This window comes from Anarrhichthys ocellatus, unplaced genomic scaffold, assembly GCF_004355925.1.
Source record: "Anarrhichthys ocellatus isolate YVR2014 unplaced genomic scaffold, GSC_Weel_1.0 scaffold14, whole genome shotgun sequence".
NCBI lineage: Eukaryota > Metazoa > Chordata > Actinopteri > Perciformes > Anarhichadidae > Anarrhichthys > Anarrhichthys ocellatus.
The window spans coordinates 8,166,736-8,190,202 of NW_022280044.1; the positions used below are offsets into that span (position 1 = coordinate 8,166,736).

General features: G+C 41.4%; 1 protein-coding gene across 2 annotated transcripts in view; it reads right to left on the reverse strand.

Annotated features, from left to right (window-relative positions):
• The window catches only part of trappc9 (trafficking protein particle complex subunit 9), a 151,479-nt gene that overhangs the window by 97,565 nt on the left and 30,447 nt on the right, over positions 1 to 23,467 (reverse strand). For both annotated transcript variants that reach the window (XM_031853713.1, XM_031853712.1), the window contains 5 exons: positions 23,075 to 23,201; positions 22,802 to 22,934; positions 19,287 to 19,450; positions 10,327 to 10,479; positions 1,540 to 1,658 (listed from right to left, as the gene is read on the reverse strand). In XM_031853713.1, coding sequence (XP_031709573.1) covers positions 1,540 to 1,658; positions 10,327 to 10,479; positions 19,287 to 19,450; positions 22,802 to 22,934; positions 23,075 to 23,201 — 696 coding nt within the window. The remainder of the gene's footprint in view (positions 1 to 1,539; positions 1,659 to 10,326; positions 10,480 to 19,286; positions 19,451 to 22,801; positions 22,935 to 23,074; positions 23,202 to 23,467) is intronic.

Genomic DNA, 23,467 nt, shown 5'->3' on the forward strand with positions numbered 1-23,467 from the left:
CACACACACACACACACACACACACACACACACACACACACACACACTCTAATAAAGTCAGCTGAATTTGCTCTTCGCGGTGGTCAGAATCTCTGATATCCATCGAGGATCAACGTTCATACATCTGTTGAGGAAATATACAGAAATGAAGGCAAAACCCCAGATCAGTTTTTCTTCTGCATCAACAGTAATCCAGCTGGGTTTTGTCTGCACAGTGCACAACATTTCTACCTGGAAACAAGCCTCTACAGTAGTGTAGTGAACAGCTGACACTCGAGCACTTAAATCAAACATATTTGTATCAAGGCCTCCTTCCATTCTGAACCAGTGAGCCAAAGCTTTAATCACCTTTTTTTTTTTGTAAATTTTGAATCATAAATAACTCTTGTGGTAATCTAAGCCTCCTTTAATTATACACACAACAACAAGTGTGTACTTGTATTTCCCCACTGTTTGAATCTATTCATTTCCACTTACATCATTAACGGTAAAACGCTTTAATTTAGACTCAGTTTAGACTTTTGTTAATGCCATCTAGCCAGCTTCTGGCTTATATCCAAATACACATATTTTTGTGACATAAACGGATACAGATATTTTGCCTATTTAACCCAGTCACTTGTGATGCAGACGACTGACCTCTGTACGTATAGTACAACTATATATGATTGGTGACAACATATAATTAGTCTCACAAATGTGTGCTTGTCTTAGACTGTGAACAGGCAACCTCCTCCTGTATTCGCTCCACCGTCATCATCCTGTCAAACTTTCCTAAAGAAAGAGAGAAAAGTTGACTGTCTGGAAGCACAGCTGAACATTAGGCACCAATGTTTTCTCTCCTGATGATTCACAGAGGAGAGAAAGGAGTTACTTTTTAAAGGAAAGACGCTGCAGCCACCTCACTGGCAGCTTTTTGTGACTGTTGTGCTACAGATGACCCACAGCAGGCAGACTATCAGTCCGCCCGTTTCCACCCCTCCGACATCCAAAAGTCCTCAACAAAACCTTCTTCCCTGCTGATCATCTCTATCTACTGCGTCTGTCTTCATCTCGCCTTCCCACTATCTATCTTTTCCCCCTTTGCAGAGTCACACAAAAAGCCTGTAAACGTTTTTTTTTCCCTTCTCATTGCTGTGCCTATGTTGGAGCTCTGAGTCCTTATTCAAAGAGCAGGGTGCATCTGCAGCCAAGGTGAGACACCAGCCAAAAAAAAAAACGTTTCTTCTTTTTATAGCAAGAGCAGCAATTTGTCGGAAATAATGGTATAGTTTGCAAAGACCTGCAGACACTGCACAGAGTGTTCTCGGTATGAAGAGGGAGAGCAGTAGCGAGAGTAACGGGGTTAAAAAATCCCAAACTGAGATATTCATCATCTGCAGAATAGGTGCAGCGAGACTGCACCAACGTGGAAATGAATTATCCCTTTGCTACAAGCCAGAAAATAACAAAACAGAAGAAAACAACTGCTTGCATCTTGACCAAAGACTGGGCAAAACAATGGGGCACTATGCACTTTGCAGGTTATTCTTCAGTCACCTTGATATGGCTGTACTCCGCCTTGCCGGACTCACTGCCGACACTCTTGTTCTCCGGCCTGGGTTTGAGGACTTGTCGCAGCGGACTGGAGATCGGCAGGCCCATCACACTGATCCCGTCTGAAAAGATGTACACGGTCAGTAAAGAGCAAAGAGACGAGAGGGAAACAGCCTCACATTGTTACACATCAGCAGGAGCGGTTTTGTTGTGATGCATTATTTAAATTACTTATTTTTTAATATACTCACTTCCCCTCATCCATCTCTTAATAGTTGGCGATTTAGCTACATTTCCCAGAAGTGCCATGTTCCTCACAATTACTTGACGATCCCCAGGAATCAGCACCAGATTTCATACTTTTGATCAAACGTAGGAGAATGTTATTGCTATATCACAAACTATTTACATATACTGTATATCATGTTTTATATTATCATTATTAGGCATTGCTTGTAGTGTTTAAATGCGTTGGATGTGTATTAGATTGGATTTTTCTCTTCTGTAATTGATGGCTATGAGGTAGAGTTCACTCAGTTGGTCGGACATCATCCCTGAACAGCGATCGTTCAATGATTGCTCAGGAATCAGAACTCGGCACAACAGGCCCGTCCTGCAGAAATATCTAGGTACCTAGAGAGTTTGAGAAGGATTTATTTTTTTCCCCAACACATTCTCACCCCAGTGAGTCAAATACCACAGATGGGTCAGTGGTCCTAAGCTCCAAACTATGAGGCTCTCTGTAACCCTCTACAGGCACTTTTGGACGGGTCATGGACGGCGGCTCGATATACGTTTGTTAAATTCATAGTTTCTTTTCTATGCAAAGAAAAACACTTACTTACGTTGAGGCAAAGAGTTAAACAAACTTTCGGTTTTGCATTTTGATTTCTATAGATCAGCCATTTTTATGAATACCATCTGTTTGTGTTTAGTTTTATTCATTTTGGTTGTGTGAGCTTTAATTCTTTGCTATGCATCATGCTTATGTATGTATGTACGTATGTATACTTGTCGTTGAATGTGTGTAAATATGTGAAGCAACTGTTTGTTACCATGTATTCTAAAAAAATGCAATATAAAAGTATTTTCATTATTAGTATTAGAGTGTTATTAGTAGTATTAGTATTATCTCAATATATTGTATTAACTTTGTCTTGTAAGACTGCTAACAGCATACTTGACTCTATAAAGTTTAGGTTTTAATATCTGAAAATCTAAGTGGATTTCTGTGGCTAATGGTGCTTCTATGAGAATGTGAAGAAAAAGCGAATGATTTTATATTTGTGTGACCTTGAGAGAAGCAGTTGGACACAGTAGCAGCTGCACTATCAGCAGCTGCATCCGGCTCCACCACAGGGGCTGCTGCTTTCAACCCGCTCAGACAAAACTCAAAAATGACGCCCAGAGCCCAGACTCCGACGTCAAAGGAACCGTATCGCTCTCTGACGTCAGTGGAGAGCAAAGCCCTGCAATTTCCCCTCAGAGAGGGGACATTACCGGCCTGTGTAGCAGCTCAGGCAATTGGGTTCACTGAAGACGGACGGACAAAGTCACAGTATATCAAACTATAACAACCACATGCCAGATTGGTAAAATAGAACCAACTGGAGGAGCATTTCTGTTAGGAAAGAAAAAAGCCAGAGCAACAGACGGGTGTGTACGGCGTGAATATGTCGCTGTACCGATGGAATTAATACCGTCGAAATGTGGATTGTGCTAAATTGGCCGTGACAACAGGTGAACAAGGAGGAAGTGTTGAGATTGTCTGAACAGCAAACAGCAGTAACCGCAAATTAACACTGGAGCAGATCAGGAAACAGGGACACTTACAAGTAACATAATGAAACATAAAAGAGAGGAAATTTGAAATAGTGGCGCGTATCCGATGATAGGCGTAATAAAGAAAAGCATCGGCTCTACTCCTTCCCTTATTAGGTCCCAGCTATTTCTTTTGGGTGCTATTACAGAAAGTCATATGTGAACGGAGCGAACACAGATTGTTTTCCTGCGTCTTTCTTCTATTTGATAAATAACAACAGTCGGCTTGAAAATGGCCTGTCTTTGGTCAGCACCGCTTTAAACCTGCCTTGGTATAAACATGTCTCTAGAGTGTTTCATCCGATTTCACCGTGTTTCACTCACGATTGTCAGCATCCGTCTTTCGGGGCAGCCCAAAAAAACGCACAGCGTACAGGCTTCACTGTGGGAAACCTTCTCCATATAGCGATTGCTGTCACTGCCCCGGTGACAACAATCTCCTCCTTGTTATTGCCTCATTCTCTGTATCCTGCTGCTAAACAGATTAGATATGTATCGTGACATACACTCAGAGTGGCAGAAAGGGAGAGAGCCAGAAATCCAGACTTTATAAACGGCATCTTTCATCACGGTACGAGGCCTGGTTCAGAAGATACACATGACTCGTTGTGTCCTGTGGCACAGAGACTGTGTGAGTAATGGGTGCTGTGATTAACGATGGCATTGCTCACAAGTCACAACCCCCCCCCCCCTTATACCCTCTCCTTCCAATCAGTATCTGTCTAACCATCTCGGGGAGAACAGGGTGGAGTCGAAGTTGCTATCAGTGGTCAGATCGCTGCATTACTTGCTTTATCTTCATTGTAATTACATAGAAATTTTCCAATAAAAAGACATTTTTGATGGTACAGCCATGGTGATTCTTCCTCAGGCTGCCATTTGGGTAGATTTATCTATGCTGGGCTGTAGCCACGCCCCCTTTTCAACACGCAGGCACTACACGAAGGTGAGAGGTCAAGTGTGTGGTGATGGCTGAGTGAAGAGTGCATTTAAATAAAAAGGAGACCGAGCTGGTCGAAGGGGGTTCAACTACAGCAGAGAAGCAATGGTAAAACATCCTTTGTAGTTTAAGTAGTTAGCTACACAAAAAAAAATGGCAAAAACAGTAATTGAACTACTTAAATCAGTGTGAAGTTATCATAGGTGAACTGCCATCAAGCTACTGCAAACTTACTAGTTTAATTACATGTAGTTATTTACTCGCAAAACAGTGATTATCATCACAGGTCTGTGGGTTCAGATGCTACGGTGGATCTCTGCCGTGTCAGTATACAAGCCTTTTTCCAGGAAGATAAACATATCTCGTAGATATGGACAATATGACTTGTTACAGTGTAAACATTAACACCCTGTTCAATATCCTGTTAAAGGAAGACAACCGTGAGAAAGGAAATACACATAAAATACCAACCGCTGCTTATCCTGAGCTGAATTTAACATTCACAATTACGTGTACTTTGACACATACTGCAGCTTTGGGTTGTTTCTGGGCATCAAAAACACCATTAATCCAATTCAACACATCAAGATATTACAGCAGAAAACCTGACTGGTACTCCGAGCTGACGCGCACCACTGAGACCGAGAGCATCATTACGCTTCTATCAGCCTCACAAAGAGAGCGAGAGGAAGGGCTCTACGTGATGAGCAGGAATCCGGTAGTTGTACAAAGATCTGAACAAACGATTTCAGTCATTACAGCGAGCTATTCCAGTCCGTCTGGAAGCTCCATTAAAGTCATCCATCGACAGCTGCTTTGTTCATCACAAACGAATGTCTGGCAGAGATTCACGAGGTATTTGACTTCAGACAATAATACAAACGCTATTAATATTCTGCCAGGTTTTTTTGGGGGTATTTTTCACTTTACGGCTACTGACGTATTGCTATAACCTTAACGTCAATACAACAGAGGCCTCAGAAGAGACCATCTCGTGATAAGATAAGTCACTGTTGTGCCGTTTGTGAGCTGTCCTGCTGAGATCACCTATCAAATGGTGTGTCCGCCACTGACGTCTTTTTTCCTTTGATTTTCCTGTTAATTAGGTTTCTGTAGGTCGCACTCTTATCTCGGTCTGTGCAGCCATGGTGGCTATCACCGCTCATGATAACTGCTCAGTTCTCTTTCCATCTATTCCCGACAAACTGGAAACCTGGAAGTATAAGAACTCTTACTTTGCAAATAAAGCAGGGTATGTTTTAAAATGACTATTGCAAAACGATACAATATGTTTTGTGATATCTTGCTTGGGAAAAATAATCAAAAAGAAGAGATAAACAGATAGAATCCAGAGGGTGGTGGCGACGCAGCTGGAGCTGTTCGGTGACAGCCAAAAAGCAAAGAAGAAGAACAACTTGTGCACTTTAATAGTTTAGTTACAACAGTAAAAGTTTGGCTGGCCTGATAACTATCCATAACACAAACACATGGACTACGATCCAGACAAATGTTTTATCATCTTCACCGGCTCTCATTCGAGCTGCTCAGGCCGAGTGGTTGAAGGTCTGAGTTTCATGAATAACACCTGCAAGTCGATCACCTTCCGAGGTCTTTGGATCAGTCGGTATATAACCGGTATTGAAGGCCTCTGTGACTCATATAAAGTCTGGAGATCTGACAGCTATCCAGTCCACCAAAGATGCACAATGTTTACATAATTAACTTATTACTTTACTCTTGTTAGCTCTTCTTTTATTACACTCATCAGCCAGATGTGACATAATTTCATGCTGCTGTTTACTTGCCCTGTGAATAGTATGAACGGCAATAAAGTTAATCTATCCATCCATCTGTCTAACAAGGGGACTGATGCAAATGACCAGACAATCAATGCCTCAATGCTCTTTCAATACTTTTTTTAAAAAGTTTTTATTACCAAGTATTATGGACACATTCCGGTCAGTACCAGAAAGTACTGGAGTTTCATAAGCAGCCATATTTGTCTACAAGGTTGTTGTTTTCTTTCTCCCCATCGAGAAACATGACCATATCACACGTCAATACTTTTAAAAAGTCTTCTTGGGGGGCTAAAAGTCGATGTTGGTGCTGCAAGTTAAGTACTTTAAAACAAATAGCACAGCAGTGGATCGTCTCCCTGATGTCGACTGAGGACAAACGATGAGAAAACTCGAAAAAACAAAAGCACCTCCCCGTCTCCTAAATTAAAAGGAGCTTGAATGCACCTTCTTCTCCGTCTGAGCCCTTTAATTTATGTTGTTCGTTGGCATAATGCATTTCCTGTGTCTTTACTTTGTTTTTGAAGCAGACATTTTCTGTGGTACAAGGCAACATTAATGTAGGCGGTAGCACCGTCATTAGGGCACAATGCTCACACCATTTAATACGATAAAGTCAAGGCCCATTAGTCTTGAGTGATGACATCACTCCCTTCTGATCCCAAGTTACGGTGTCGTGCTCTCGAGCCGGACCCAAAGTGAGGGACAAACTATTCCGAGGATCAATCAATGAGCCCCGGCCTGTTTTGGACGCACTGTTTCCTGTGGCTTCGTCTGCTTTGTCCCTTCTGCCTCAGCTGAAACACAAAGGACATCGAGTGCACAACTGCCAGCCAGCATTACAGTTAAGGCCGATGGATTGGCTTTCTCCTCAATGTGCACATTGATCAATCCATAGCATATAATTAGTGAAAAATTCTAGATATGCAATATCACTCAACCGTCTGACAGGTGTAAATCAAGGCACACACTAATTCCCACCTGCAGCATAACAGTCAAATCTGAACCTTGTTCATATGATGGCTGCAAGACATCGGTGCTTACGGTTATATGAAATATAGATAGGCGCTGATGTAACACAATGTACCCGCAGCAAACGCATCAGAGAGACACACACACACTACACAAGCTGTGAGCTGTCATCTATCCTCAGGCTGTGGAGCTGGAAAAAGAGAAAGTGTGAAAGAGAAAACAGACAGACAGGGAAAAAAATAAAAGTCTTTACACCTGGGCAAACTGAAGGCAAACTTCATTCACATGCATCCACATTCACATTCATCCACATGATCAATGAGCAACTGACGTATAAAGAGCAAGGCAGTCCATGAAGGGCGGGAGGGAGCGGACGTTGGACAGGTCAAACAAACACGACTTCCAGGAGACCGCTGTTTGTGTCCTGTGTGAACGCACGTCATCGTGAGTACTGCGCTCACTTTATAATGTTACTTTATGCAAGACGTACTTACCGAAACCCTAATCACAATCTTTTCCTAAGTCTAACCAATACATTTTGTTGTATTAACCTAACTACGTAGTTTTGTTGCATAAGTAAACCTAAAAACTAAGTAAACCTAGAGTTGGGAGACTGACGCTAGAGGGGTACACAGAGCGTCATAGTTTGAAGCGTATGGCCACTGACCAACAACTGAATTTGACAATTTGGAAGAAACAATGTATTGATTTATCACGTAATGTCTTGTTTGTTTGTTTTTAAGCAGAAATGTAAAAATGAGAATTTGTAGTTTCACCGAGAGTTATGTTCTAAACCAATCTAAACTATTGGTCTGAGGTCTGGTGTGTGTGTGAACGGTTGAATGAGAGACAGATTGTAAAGTAATTCCAATAAAAGCACTATATAAATGCAGTTCATTTACCCTCCATTTACCCTCCATTGGTGCCGTTAAGAAATTCAGCAAATTGAACCAAATGGCACCAAATGAAAAATTTAGAAGACACTACCGATTTGTTGGCAATGATTTAGTTCATTAACTGTTTCCAGAAGGTAGGAACAAATCAAAAGAATGCATTAATCCGCTAAGTATGAAGACTGCTGCACAAACATACTGCGTTGCCCTTTTCAGTGTGGAAAATGGCAAAAATGAACAATGACAATCATCGATCTTCAATATTTGTTTGTGCATTTACGATCAGTGCTTTGCCTTGTTTGAAGACAACCAATTAGTGTATTTTTTAATACACTAACTGTGCACAGCTTCAGCTGCAAAACAGAGCAACAAGGTACATCATTCTACTAAGGTTATTAAAAATTATTATCAATGGTATTTAAAAAAAAAGAATTAACAATAGTCCCCCCCCCCCCCCCCCCCCCATTTCACTGCATTGGAAGTAGAGTCAGTACTCAGACAGTTGTGTCTCAACAAAAATCTTGTTCCAGTTTAATTAATTTTCACTACAACGAGTCCTGTTCTGAATTAATTATGTGTTCATATCTACACTGATAACTCTGACTGTCTGCTGCAATATGATTGCAGATGTCTGAATCCCTGTAATACATTCATGTTCATTTTGTGTTTGTAGAGGTCTCCAAATGTTTTATGTTGCTAAAGGTTGCAAAAATATTCTGTATTGTAAAAAAAAAAGTTAAAGAACAGTTCAAAATACGCTTGTTTGTTTGTCTTGCTAAGAGTTCAAATGGATGGTGGATGGGAGTCTGCAGTCAGAGCGCATTGAAAATGAGCTTTTCTCTGTTTTTCTGCCGGTTGAAGAGGTGTATTGATCAAGTATTGGATTGTTATTGTGGAAGGTGTTACTGAACACACAGTAATGAGCGTAGTTAGAGGAGCTCGGCCCAGACACAGAGAACAGAGGAGATGCTACAGGCTGATAATGAATAGCTTTGAAATGCTAAGAAGTACCGATTCAAAAAGAACTGAAAACATCGGAGCTTATCGATAATTACGCCCCGAGGCCCGTTAAATTTCCGGGTTTCAGTAACCAAACTGTTCGTTTTTACATTTCTGATAGGTACGAAATAAACAAACAATGTTATGTTGTTGCCTCCAACAATGTGACTCACTAATGGTACCATGTGGCGACATTAAAATGCATGTGTGACTATGTGTGGTGACTATGCAACACAAGTAAACAGTTGTTGGAAGCATCAGTCGTGCCTAATCAAGACGTTTGATGGCAGAAATTGGTAATCTTCCAGCACAGAAACTGTCTTTATGCAAATAAGTTCATGTGTACATTCACACAACATTATTAACATGCATTAAAGTGGCAGATAGCATCAAACGTGTTGAGCAAAAACTGCATCCCATAATGTCACCATAACAACTGAATTCACAGCTGTTTGGAGCACGTCTTATCTCCTTAATTCAGGGCCCCCAATTATTGCTCAGCTAATTAAAACATTGAACCAGTATCGCTCAAATGACCTCATGAGGAGAGCGGCACCGGGGCTGAGATGAACACGCATTGTATGTATTTACTTTCTCAGTCATCTGAATCCACATACACAAACACACACAAAGTAAAGTCTCTGTGGCGCAGGAGCAGTTCCATAGCAGTGGTTCCAATCATTAATATTTATGTGCCCACAGACTCGGTGGTGGAGAGGTTCCACAGTTTGAAGAAGGAGGCACGGGGGCGAGCGAGGCAGAACTGAAAGAAGGGCCGAGCATGAGCAGTGAGAAAGACCGGAGAAGGAGCACAGTGAATGGGCTTCGAGGTAGGGGAGGAGGTGAGACGATTTCTTTTTAATCAGGAATTAGAATTAGAAGAGAGGAAATGCGCCAGTTGAAGTGAGGAAGCCAGGAAGCTAGGAGAGAAACGGAGGTGTGGAGACCTTGAGACCTCTCTCCTAGTACCGCTGAATCTGAAACAAGGAAGCTCAAATCCCTGTAATGCAGGGGGCTCCATGCACAGCGACGCATTAAAACGTACTTCTGCATCCAACACGTGCATAGCTTCAGCTGCACAGTTAAAAGGTTGCATAAAAATTCTGCTGCAAACAAACAAAAATGGTATATAATTCATCCTGAGGGGGATTTGTGTGTCTGCACCAAAACGTATGGCAATGCATGAAATTGTTGACAAAACAGTTCACTCTGTACCACCGATGTCCACCTGCTGGTGGCGCTAACCACATATCATGGCTAAACACATCACCCTCTTTAAGTAAACTGTGAGCTTTTGACACCCATTTAGAGTCACTCTTGCATTAATTAGCAGGTATACACTTAGAAATGGCCGTCTTCGTCCACTCACCATCATTGAGGTCCTGCAGCAGGCTCTCCTGGCCGGAGAAGTCCAGCTTGACTTTGATGTTTACGGTCAGTGTCACGGCCTGGCCGGACTTCAGAGGCAGGCGAGACAAAGCGTCCTCGAGCTCCCAGCTGAGAAACTCCCCAAACACTTTCTCTGCACACACAAAAGGGAGATAAAGCCAAATTAAGAACATACTAATTAAATAAAACTGATTTTGAAAGAAAATCACAAAGCATTTCTGGCTGGGATGATACCTGCTCGGATCAAAGACGGCAAGACTTGCCAAGCTTGTGGTAGCATTTTTGGATGGTAATAGTTTTGGACAAGGAAAACAAAATGACACTGCTGTGCTTGTAATCGCCCAAAGGCAATTTGCACACATGAGCAGTCAGCTTGCACATCACTAAGGAAGCCGTGCTCCTGTGATGTTTCCTTTGCAATACGCTTTCCAGAGCAACAAAGCTGCTGATTGGCTCAGAGTCCTTTGGCTGCTCGTCACTAGACCTGCCTTTCGCAAATGTACGCCTCTCCAACCTCTTCTACCTGAGACGAATGATTCAGCTGCATCCACTTCAGCCAGCAGCATCAAATGAACGATACGCCACCTGAATAAAGCGTGTGTTCTGTGTGTGCAGGTGAGCCATTCCTGCTCTAAGGGACTGCAGGAACAGCAAGCGGGCTGATTTTAACAGGAGGGGAGATGGAAGTTCACAGTAGGAACAACAGTTTACACGTCCCTGCTTGATTCATAACGAAAATCTCTAAAATCCTCTCAGAGGATGTGAATGTAGGCAGCATTAAATAAAGGTTTTGTGAATAACGCTGCACTCTAAAAATTCATAAACTCCAGAGCTTCCTTGCAGTAAATTAAACAAGAGAGGGAGAAAAAAAGGAGAGTGAAGCACAGAAGGAAATGATTTTAAATAAATGGGATTGGGGGGAAAAAGAAACATTCACTTGAATATGCAACACCAGGCCTTGTAACTCAACGGGTAGACAGCCAGGATTGTGGATGACACATTAATATCGTCACACTACTAAAGTATGAGTCACAAGAAATGACTGTCGAGATATCTTTCATATATTATTTAAAATATTAGCCAGAGACATTCTTACTCTGAAAACACAATATGTGGATCATGTCAGTGCTTCTTTAGGGCAAATACAAAACAACCTCTGTTTTAAACGCCGTCTGTCGGGAACACTTAGGTCGGGTTTTAAGATTTTCATCCTTTCTGGCCGTGACTACCCTGCTTTTATTTATCCCACAATAATCCACCTGTTGGGGAATAAAGAGTAGAGGCTGTGCAGGAGAGCTATAAGGTAATAAATAAAATAAATAACAGGCATCAGTCAGGACAAATCAGCACCAATCAGAGACATTGCAGTAGGGCATTGTGTAACTTTGAATCACCACAATTGTTCAAATAAATGCTCAGATTGAAGATCTGGGAGTCATCCGATTTCACAACAAGTCAAAAACTAATTAGGGCACAAAGGAGCTCTGGGTGTGTCTAACTAAAGCAATCAGTAGTGTCAACAGTTAACAGTAGACTGGACACAAAAGAGAAATATCCAATAACTTCACTGTCAAACATAGGTGATCTCATCGTCCTATGACAAGCCGGCTGTGGACTCTGAGGTCACCACCACCAGGCGTGGGGTTGATGTTTCAGAGTACGAAACAAGTACCACTACTGGTCAATAGTCCACCCCTACTGCCAAACAACAACACTGGGCAATATTAGACAATTCTGTAACAATGAAAACTCTTTTTTTACATGAAATGCCAATGTTTCCAAAATCCTCGCTGTCTACAATATCAGCTTAAAGATGGACCAGCTATGATATGACCAGCTCTGAGTTTTGCTCTGCTTTTTAAAAAATACATTTTGGCTAATTATTTTAACTGTTAGCATTAATCAGTCAAAATCCATGCTGTTTGTTAACAGTTTAACAGTTAATTGTTTACATCCCAAATAAGGAGGAAATGGATGTAGTCAAATGAGAGGCAGCTGACAGGCAGCTCTGCTCATGGAAACTAAATCAGTGAAGCAATATCAATCCCCTCTTTTCCTTTATGTTGTATGGGCTGCACAGTGGAAAGTGTTTTGTCCTCATCCAGACATTTGATATGAACGCACATAAGTGTTGTAGAGAACAATTGAGCTGAGCTGATGTTTATATCACAGAGGAGCGATGCGGTGGCTGTGATGAACAAAAGCTCTGATGGCAGCTTATTTTCTGCTATTCAGAGACAACTCCGCTTATGTAAATACTATACAACAGATTACTGTATGAAGAGTTTGCTTTGTTATCTACGTTTATGGATATTTCTGTTTTTTGTTTTTGAGAAACTGATCTCCTCTCTCACGTCACGATGGCTGCGGCTGTGCTGTACCAGAAAGAGTAATGATTGTTTGTTTTGCCGCAGATGTCTTCCTATTGTGACTTCATCTTTTATTCATTCCCTTCCCACAGAAAACGCAGAGAGGCCCTCTCAACCCCGGCCTGTCTAAAGCCACTGGCGCGTTAGAGCTCAGGAGGCACAGGCAGGTGGGGACGAGGTGATACGACGACCAGGCATGGAACCTCTTCAGCCTCCGTCATCGGGCCTACTGCACCGATGACCTCCTGCTTACGAAGGCAGACGAAGCGGAGCATCACAACAAACATGGAATGTTCAGAGTGAACTTGCACATTCACAAATCTCTGTTGTTGGATTGGGGGAGCCAAGAAAAGACCAACGCAGGTATGTGGAGCACTTTGTAAAGTCTCTTTTGATACAAGTAAAGAATTTAGGGTTAGGTTTAACAATAAGAGAAACTACCACAATGATGGTTTATGATGGTGCACGTAATGACAGCTGCTCTGGAACCGTTTAAGAAATTGAAAGAAATTGGTAAAATGTAGGTACTTTGCCAGAGGAGGCAATATGCAAACGCATTGCATTGTCTACGTCCATTTATGGCTAAATATGAGAGTTGAAATCAAGCTTGTGCATGTGGAACTAGTTTCACATCAGTAGATTATTATCAATTCACAGTTAAAGGGTTAAGGTGATAATATCTCATGAATGGCATACAAATAAAAGCAAAAAGGATGATTGGAGTCAACTCAGTTCCAGCTGCTAAAATCTTCAGAGTGCTGTCTCCATCCAGAAACCACCTTTAACTAGCACCATTTTAAGTGGATGGTTCCTCATCATTAATGGAATGAGGTGGCAAAACACCATTAAAAACGAGATTGACCAGATTAAAAATACATATTCATTAAAGTGTGGGAATGTATTCAAGGACGAGGCATATTTCAAGCACATTTCTTGAAACCGCAGTGGTTTCAGAAGTTATGGCGACAAAAAAAAAAAAGATGAATTTACATAGAGAGGAGAACTGTATGATCAATTGCACCGCAATGCAATTAGCAGGTTGGGTTGTATAATGCAGCCAACCACACTGTTCTTCCTCTGAGGCAATAAGTGAGCTTTGGCGGAGCCGTCATATTCACAGTTGAAAGCATTTAACAAAAGACTCCATCAGGTATCATGAGGACACTTACAGACCTTGCTATTCGCAATGATGAAAACTGAGAACACAGCAATATCTGTGTACAGACATGGGAAACATAAGCTGCAATATGGCTGCAGTGCAGAAGAAAGTACTCTCTGATGTGTGCAACAATCAGCCTCTGGAACACACTGGGAACAACACCCTGCAAATACTGCTAGTTTCACAGGAAGCTCATCTACTAGCAGCTTTCTAGGGGTGACTGGTTAGCGTTAAACAGAATGCACTCTGCCATCAACACTGTTTCTACGCTGACTCAGTAAAATAAAGTTTTTAACGAGCTTTTCCTTCTCTTCCTCAATTCAGAATATTCCCAAATAGACACCTCCTTCCTCAGCATTGTTGTCTTGCCTTGGGGTGGTACATAGTAGACTGTTTATCAGCCTTTAATGTAACCTTCTTAATTACCAGCTGTTTACCACTGAAAGGGGACAGGTGACACTTTAAAACTGGTTGTAATATCTTGCGTAAACTAACATCTTAATGAGACATGAGTGGTGTTTTTCTTTACATTCAAAAATTGTGAAAATTGTAACAGTGTCTACCATGAAACATGTTAGCTGTGTCCAGTCATCGTTTAAAGGAAGAGCTTGTCATTTTGGACCCTTCATCATGTGGACAGTGGGAGCCGACCCTCTCCACCCACTGAGCTACAGCCGCCCCAAAGTCAACACTGGAGAAGCCATCTGTTCAAAAACATGCAATTCTAAATTTACCCTTCGCAAAGTCCCATCCTCGAACGCAGACTGGCCAATCGCAGCGTAGCTTCGGCCAGCTCCGACCAGGTACCGACGACTATCTGGCTCTGCTCCATAGACCCTCGTGCAATCGTTCCAGCCTTTCCTCATTTTCAGGCTGGTTTGGTGGATTTGAAGCTAGTCGTGGTTAAACGTTGTGTAATGGTGAGACTCGTTACCCGGAGAGGTTGGAAGCAGATGGACGTCTCTAAAATGTTACGTTTCAACATAAACACCTGTGGAGCTAAGAGAGTAGGTTAGCATATCATTAACTAGCATGTCTATGCTACCCTTGCTACTGAAGGTATACTGAAAATCTGCTCATGCTGCTTTTGCCTTTTAATGATTGTAACAGTGAATAAAGACCGTGTTGTTCTTTCATTTCATTGTCTTCTGTCTTGATCTCCAGATGATGTGGTGGTTCACTTTTACACTGTGATCTGTAGCTTTGGCTTCTGTCTTGATCTTTTTAACCTGTTCTTGCTGCTGAATCAGTTTGACATCCTGGATATATCCTTCAAAACATAATGTAGACTCTTCTATCTGCTTCTTTCTGAAACCGTTTTTTTCTTGGTCAAAAGATTGAATAAGACGTGTTCAGGGAGTGCAGATAGTGACAGTGTGGGCTCCATGGTAGCGAGGAGAAGTTTAATTAAATAACCTTTGTGGTAAGACTGCATCCTGGATATGTCGTCACTAAATACAACCACTACAATAGACTGCCTTTAGAACCAAAGTGAAACCCAGATTAAATTTAAAACATGACTCCTGTGACACACTCCAGACGGAAGCTGGTCTGACATTAAAATGGCCTTCAAAGGTCTCCTAGCTCAGATGTGGTAGACGTAATTGCTTACAGGGGTTCTTTCTTTGTATTGTAATGAAGCCTACTGCCAGGGCACCACCTCAGGAAATGGCAGCATCAATAAGGAGGCTTGACTGCTGTCGCTCTGACACAATTAGATGAAATAACGCAGATAGTTTGGGGTACAATATGCGCTTGAATGCTGCTCATACATCCAACATAAGAAACAATATGTAGACCTTATGAAATATATTTATACTGTATAACAATCCCTGCTGTATCCTCTTCATATTTCCATGTGTAACATCATAATGATGAAGCTATACATTAATAACAATACTGACTGCAAAGGTAGAGATAGTTCAAAGCTTCCAGACACTGCTGCTAAGTTCCTTCAAGGACAACAGCAGAGAGACAAGAATAAAAGGTATTTTTTAAGTTTTTTGGGCCATTTTGATGTATCAATACACACACATAACCCATATACTTAACTGCTAATTTCATAATCTAATGGTGATCATTTTAATAGGGTCACTTTATCTTATGTGTACTGCATCAATGTCATAATAGGTAAGAGTCAGTTCCTTCACTTTGTATGTGTACTAATAACGTCATAGGATAAAGCTGTCCAAGTTGTTTATTAATCAGAGGGAGGTATAATTTCCAGTATAATGTCCCATAACAGTGAGTATTGGAGACTACAAAGTACAAAAAGCTGGTATTTGTTTGATTTAAATAATATTTTGCTCAACCTTTATCTCAAGTGAGGTATCAGTAAGCACTGTTTTGGTGTGTGTACCTTGTTAGTAAAAGACAACATCATTTGCTTCATTGATATCTGCTCTGAAATACGTAAATAAGATAATAAGACGAATGAAACAGGCAACAAATTAGCAGCAAAGCCTTTGAGGGAAAGCTGAGATGGTGTGCGTTTCATTTTCAGTTATTTTTGCTCGTTCATCCAACTCAAAAGATATCATTGCCTCGGAGGCAAAGCTGTGTTTGCAGCCTGAATCGTTTCCAACCACCACAACAACTGCTCCATTTCAAAAGAGAACGCTCGTTAACTGGAGAGACTGGTGGCTCTGAGAGGTAGACAGTTAGTCACTGGATGAGTGTCAAATCCCCGGCTATTGTAATTAGAGTTCTTTACTAGTTAGCACTGACAGGCTAATTCTTATCCACTGTGAGCGAGGGCTTGATGGGGCTTTTGTACACAAGATCCCAGGCAACAAGCGAGACACAGTGATTCTCTCACCACGCCGTCATCAGGTCATTAAATCTACAACAGGGCTGGTCAGCAAAGATTCCCCCCAACTCTACACAGAAGAAAGAGTTATTGACATTCTTGTGAGATAAATGCATGAAAAGTGAGAAGAATATACACCTGAGCGGTGTAAGCCTGACAGAAGCTGCCCGGTAAGACGGGAGATATGAGTGTCAACTCTTGGACGGAGGATATGTTAGTGTAGCTCGTCTTCAATTAAACACAGAACCCTCGGGCTATTTTGTGAAACGTCAGATCGATTTCATACTGGCCTCCAGCCACTCCCCCTTTGCTCATCACTGTGTGATCGAACTGCTGCCGAGAGCAAAGTTAGAAAGCGGTTGGAAAAAAAAAGCAGATTTTTCTTGGTTTTATGGTGGAATCAGAAGACAAGTACTGTCTAATAGTTTGAGAATAGCAGGTCAAAACCTTTGTTAAGATGGTTTCTGACAAAGTGCATACAGCGATACATCTACAGTGTACTTTTACAGTCAAACATCTGTTTTGATTCTGTTGTATTTGCAGTATAATAACATAAATTAGAAACACTGGACTCTGACAACTTCAGTTGAATGTCCAAACACATTTCTGAATTAGACAGAAGAAAAACTTTAAAAATAGCATTATATACCAATGATTTTACACTTACCAATACTGTAGATAATCCCAACCCCCTGATCGACCCATCATGTTTCAAATGCATTTATTTGAGAGTAATTTAGTTGTTTGACATTGTGATTTTTCTTTTTTCAAACTAGCTGAGCTACTCTGCAATCTTTCCATGAACCATCTGATATGTGCAACGGCCAGAGAGCACGGAAAAGTTTATTTTCAGCTGTAAAGTGTCTGAATTTGTACATATATTGGTCACCATAGTTAAAACTAAATAAATAAAAAAAATTGGAAAATGATTGTGATCAGATTGTTATCTGATGTCAATATGATCTTACTGGATTTAGTATGATTCGCACTCTTCTCTCCATAGTGGTATCAGTTGGTATCAGCCATATGCAGAGTCGGTCTTTCGTAACTCTCTAAATGCACAAAAATGAATAGTATTGTTAAAAGTAATAATATTATTACAGTGTCAGTATTTAGAACTGTCTGTGGACCAAAGGAAGTCTACATTTCTGATTAAATTAACTGACTGAGTGGGATTTTAGAAATGATTTTGTAATTACTGTTTATCACCTGGCTGGTCTGCTGACCACAGGTAGCACTGGGCAGGGGGTTTTCAAAGCATGATTTCTCATTTATCTCATCAATAAAATATAATAGAAGTGAAATGTTTCTGCCTATTTTAGTAGCGCAGCTGCTTTTTTCACACAGAGCGTGAGACAAAGACAAAAAAGCAAGAGAGAGTGATAGAGAGAGAGAGACAGACAGACAGACTGAGGGGCACTGCAGAGATCTGAGGACCTGAGCAGGTGTTGAACAAAGACATGGAACACAGAGTGAAAAGCCACGGGCATGAAAGATGTGGAACGAAAGGCAACAGGTAACGGCCTCTGTTGTACTGCGGACACAGGGACTGCAGCAGGATGGAACAAAAACTCAGTGGGTGAAGTACATCAAAAACTGTACATGTACTGTACATAGTACATGTACACACGTCGATGATTTCAAAACTTTTGCAAGTTTTCCCACATTCTATACCTGGAAAATATAAAACATAGTGTCCTTCCCTTCCTATTTGAGCCCCTTAAGTCCGTTTTTTTACACACTCCACTGAAGTTCTGAAAGTTTTCAATCATCGACCACTGCAGCCTTCATCCTGCTCTCCAGACTTGAAGGCCTCTGTATCAAAAGGCACTGCCCTCAGCTGGCTCTTAACCAACAGATCATACTTTATCTCCTTACGCAACCACTCCTCAGTCACTTCCACAGTCGCACAAGGTGTACCCCAAGGTTCCGTACTCGGCCCACTTCAACATCTAAATCGTCCCTCTCGGTCAAAATATCCACCATTTCAGACTGGACTTCCACTGCTATGCTGACGACACCCTGATATACCTCACCACTCTACCACATCGACTCCTGTCTGTCTGCAAGAACATTTTCTAAAACTCAACAGTTACAAAACTGAACTCCAAGTCCACCCTCGGCAAAAGCAGACTCCATACTCCCCATTGATGGCACCACTGTCTCCCTTTCCTCACAGGCACGCAGCCATGTTGAGATCCTTGACCTCACCCTCTCCCTAAACCCCCACATCCGTCAAATTGTCAAATCCTCCCATCACCTTTTGCAATATTGTCAAGAACCGTCCGTCTCTCACATGAACTAGTGCTGAAATAGTGATCCACGCCTCAGTTTCCTCATGCCTCAATTACTGCAAATCACCAGCGCTAGCTCCATCAACAGACTCCAACTGGTCCAGAATGGATCCAAAGCTTCCAACCCACACCAAATCCTGGCACCAGATCACCCCAGTCTATACAAGTGCTATACAAATTTGATCAATTATTTATCATTAATGTACTGACAGAACTTCCTGTTTGTTTCGTAATTTAAATCCGAGATGAGAAATATTCAGAAAAAGTAGGATTGAAAGGTACGGTTTAGTCATTCCATAGGGTACTAACCTTTGGTGCTGGCAGTCTTAGAGGTGAGCTCCAGAGTCTCGATGTCCTCAGATCCAATGTTCTCCAGGGTAATGGTCAGCTGCTGGGTCTCTCCGTTAAAAAGCTGGACTGACACAGAGCTAGACAGTTCCTCTTTGGGCGTTGGCTGAGACGTGTGGGCTGACCTGTTTAGGGTTTGTGGAGGAGGGAGAACTTTTCAGCGATGATTCGAAGTCAAATGTGCTCATTGTCTTGAGGGTTCAATATGAATTAAGGAAATAACTCAGGAGATATAAGGCCTGTTATGGCCAAGGCAAGTTTGATATGGCTTGATACGATGCAAACAGTTCCATTACACTTCTATCATAATTTGCAGAACAATTCTTCAGGCATAAATCAAGTATAGATGAGTGAAGACTGATCCTGCTTTACATGCTCTCTCCAACATTTTAATGAAAATGATAAGTGCTTCTTGGAATCTCATTAGCTGGAGCGTCATTTGTTGATGCCTTTTTTCACACAGTGGGGAGTCTTGGTGACTGATTTGTGGGTTTTGCCATTACATCTCATTTGGATGGTATATTTAACATGTATGTGACAATTTATGGATTACCAAATCATATCGGAGATAGATGAAAAAATGTCCCGTACCAATGGCCACAAGCTTCGTTTATGAAGCATGATCAGTGAATTGTGCGCGGCATTGATGAAAGACTGCACACACTGGGTGACTGATAACATGTCTGTTTATACAGTGTACAGCATATAGACCCCTGGCACGATGATTGAATAGTCATTTAAATAAGTAAATCCACACTGATTCACATAAAGCAGAGAACTGCTCATCCACTTCACAGAAATGTGTCGTCTTGTATTTTTGGCTGAATTTCAGTCAGTGACAAAGTATTTGAATCAGCTGTCAAAAGTGAAACGCCTGCAGCTGATGCTTCAAGTTTCAAAGAGCTGTTGGCATCTGTCTTTGCAAAGCAAATACTGGAGCACCACGGGACGTACAAGATGACCAAATATCAATGCAGGTATTTTTCTGCTTTAGCACACCTCATTACACACGCACATGTGCACAACCTTAAATGCAACAAAAGCTCTGCCTGAGGCTAGAATTACAAGGCCAGTCATCGCCCACTGCTTAAGTGTTTTTTTTCCCCGAGCACTGGGGACAGAAGGACAAAAGTGACCCCGCAAAATGTTACTGACAGTTCAAATGCATTTTGGAAGTTATAATACGCTTACATTACGGTAGACCTATGCTCTTTATAAATGTTAGAAATAATTAAACCTAATATTTGAACACTGAAGCAAAACTAAGAAAGCAGCTTTGTGCTGGAGGGAGAAAAGATATTGGAAAAGTCAATGAGGCATCTCTTCAACGGAGGTCAGAGCTGAAGGTCTACTTGTGGACCCAGTGAGAGCACCTGAGGGACCGCATGACGCATCACATTTGTATTCTATTTGCTGCATGTGTCTGAAGTGGGGCTCTTCCAACGCTGAAGAATAAAAAGATTTTCCACATCAAAAGCTGCTGGAGTGCTGTACTTACAGACGTGACCTAAATAGTGGATTTCTCAGCAGCTCCGCTTGTCAGAATGATTTAAAACGCTCCAACAGGGCGCTTTACTCGTAGTAATTTAACCCGTGCTCTTCTCTCTTATGCTTCCTACTTTTACCGCATGGAAAATGTCATTTCACTCGACAGGATGTACATGAAAACAAACTGCAGCCATTTCTGACATCGGAAAAAATGCTCGGTTACCAATGTCATCAGTTTTGTTACAAGTTATGCAGCCACGGTTTGGTTCGTCATGTATTTTCAGTGTTTCAATGCACAAGAGCCTGGGCAGTGTTTGAGCTGAATGTGCAACATGTACTTGTTAGTCACCATTTAAACTCTAATTATGTGCAGAACAGTGATGCTAACTATTATAAACATCAATTACCAGTTCAAGTCACAGACACCTCTAAATCAGAAGTGTTTTAACACTTTCACTGTGAATATATTATCACTTGTTGTCACTGGCAATGTATTTGTTCACAAAACATATGTGGTTGCATTTTATTTAAAAGTGCTTTTTATATTTCAACATGACTCCAAGTATCAAATAGTACTTTAAGAGTCTATTTTTGGCCACAGTTAATCTTAGAGTTGGGGATAATGTTAGAAAGAGGATCTGGTTTCTGAATAAAGGGGTTGGGTCCAGAAACCTGGTCTTGACCCGAGTATTAAAGGTCCAGTGTGTAGGATCTAGTGGCATCTAGCAGAGAGGTTGTGGACTGCAACCAACCGAACACTCCTCCGCTACCCTGAGGTAGCATAAAACCACAAAAGCCTCTCTTTCTAGAGCCAGCGTTTGTCCGTTATGAGCTACTGTAGAAACATCGCGGTACAAAATGGCGAACTCCAAAAAGCTATGAATGCAGTGTACCTTTTCTGCTAATAGACTCCACTAAATCACACACACTTGATCTTTAAGTGTGACACTGCTAGCTTGGAGATGAAGAAATGAGTTTTAATACTGCCATACGATTACAACAGGGATTCTATAGATTCATAACTTGTGACTTTTAAGCTACTCCCCCATATAGCCTTCTCTTTTTGATCAGAACGACACTTGAATGCGAGTCACATTTCATAAGGTGACCAAATAATCACAAAGAAACATGACAAACTCTGCATTAACCATGTTGATGACATTGAAACTTACAGTCTGTATAGTTTATAAATTAAATGAGGGTTTAAAGTATGTTGATTATCCTTCTTCCGTTTCTTTTTCGGTGTGAAAGCAGGTGAAATCGACCAGTGACACTGCTGAACATTTATCTTTTGTTAATGTTATGAAACGGAGTATCAACACTATCCAAACCTGTGAGTAGTAAGACGGTGACACCTTTTTCATTGTTTTGGCTCAGCACTCCGGCACAATGGATGTGAAATGAAACAATAACTGTGAGGTTAAAGTGCTGACGTTCAGCCATAACGGGGTCTGAGGGTGTTCACATCAATCGTGGCTGGACAGTGCAGGACTCCTTGCCCTTTCATATTTTTTACGGCCAAACAGTGCAATGTTCTTGTCTGCACAGTCAGTCACCTGACCTGAACTCGGTCGAGCCGGTGTTTCACTTACTGAAGACCAGAATGAGGTCAAAAGGTCCCAACAGGAGCAAGTGACTGCAAAGGTTTTGCAATGAAAAACTAAATTCAACATTTCTATTTAAAGCGACTGCTCACCCTAAAAGAAATAAAAAATACATATGTTCCTCTTACCTGTAGCACTATTTATCAATCTAGATTGATTGGAGAGGGTTGCTGAGTGTTGGAGATATAGACCGCAGAGATGTCTGCGTTCTCTTGAATATAATAGAACTATATGATTCTCGGCTTGTGGTGCTCAAAGAGCCAACAAAATAGGTTTTAAAAACTCAACAGCTGGTTACCAGAGATGTGTTCACATGTTTCTCATATAGCAATTGACTAAAGAAATCAAATCCATGAAGATACACAGATTCAGAGAGTTCCTGACCGTGGTAGTGATGTGCTGAGCTGGAGACGAGGTAGAGCGGGAATGACCTCCACCAAAGAGCCACTAGTCTTCACATTAGACAGGCCCTCCAACAGGCAATCACTGGTCACCCCAAACACCGACGTGTGGTAACCTGGGTTCAAATGCAGGATAAAGAAATGTTTAGCTTGACTGGATGATGTCCTGAAGAACAGAAAAGCCTAACGTTTTCTGACACAGCAGTATAGGCAACTAAAGTGTCTTGCACTGGAAGAGCTTTTCGGCCGGACTCACCATTGACGGTGATGTTGCCGGCTGTACGTGGGACGCCAACCAGAGTGACGGGGTACAGGCCAGACTCCGCAGGCAGGGACAGTGCGGCAGGCAGGGATTCAAACTCCACTCCAGATGTCAGCAAACCCTGAACACAAGATCAGATAGAAGGATTATATTAAATAATGGTTGTAATAAATGCCATAAAAAAAAAATAAATAAATAAAATGTGTGTGTGCAGAAGAAAAATGTTCATTCAAGCATAAAGGACAGAAAAGTAAAATCCATTTTAAACAATCTATTGAAAGATCTTGGATAATGATAGCATGAGCCAGCTGAGATGCAGAGTGAGAAAATGACCCGGATCTTCCTCCAATATATATATATATATCACATATATATATATATATATAT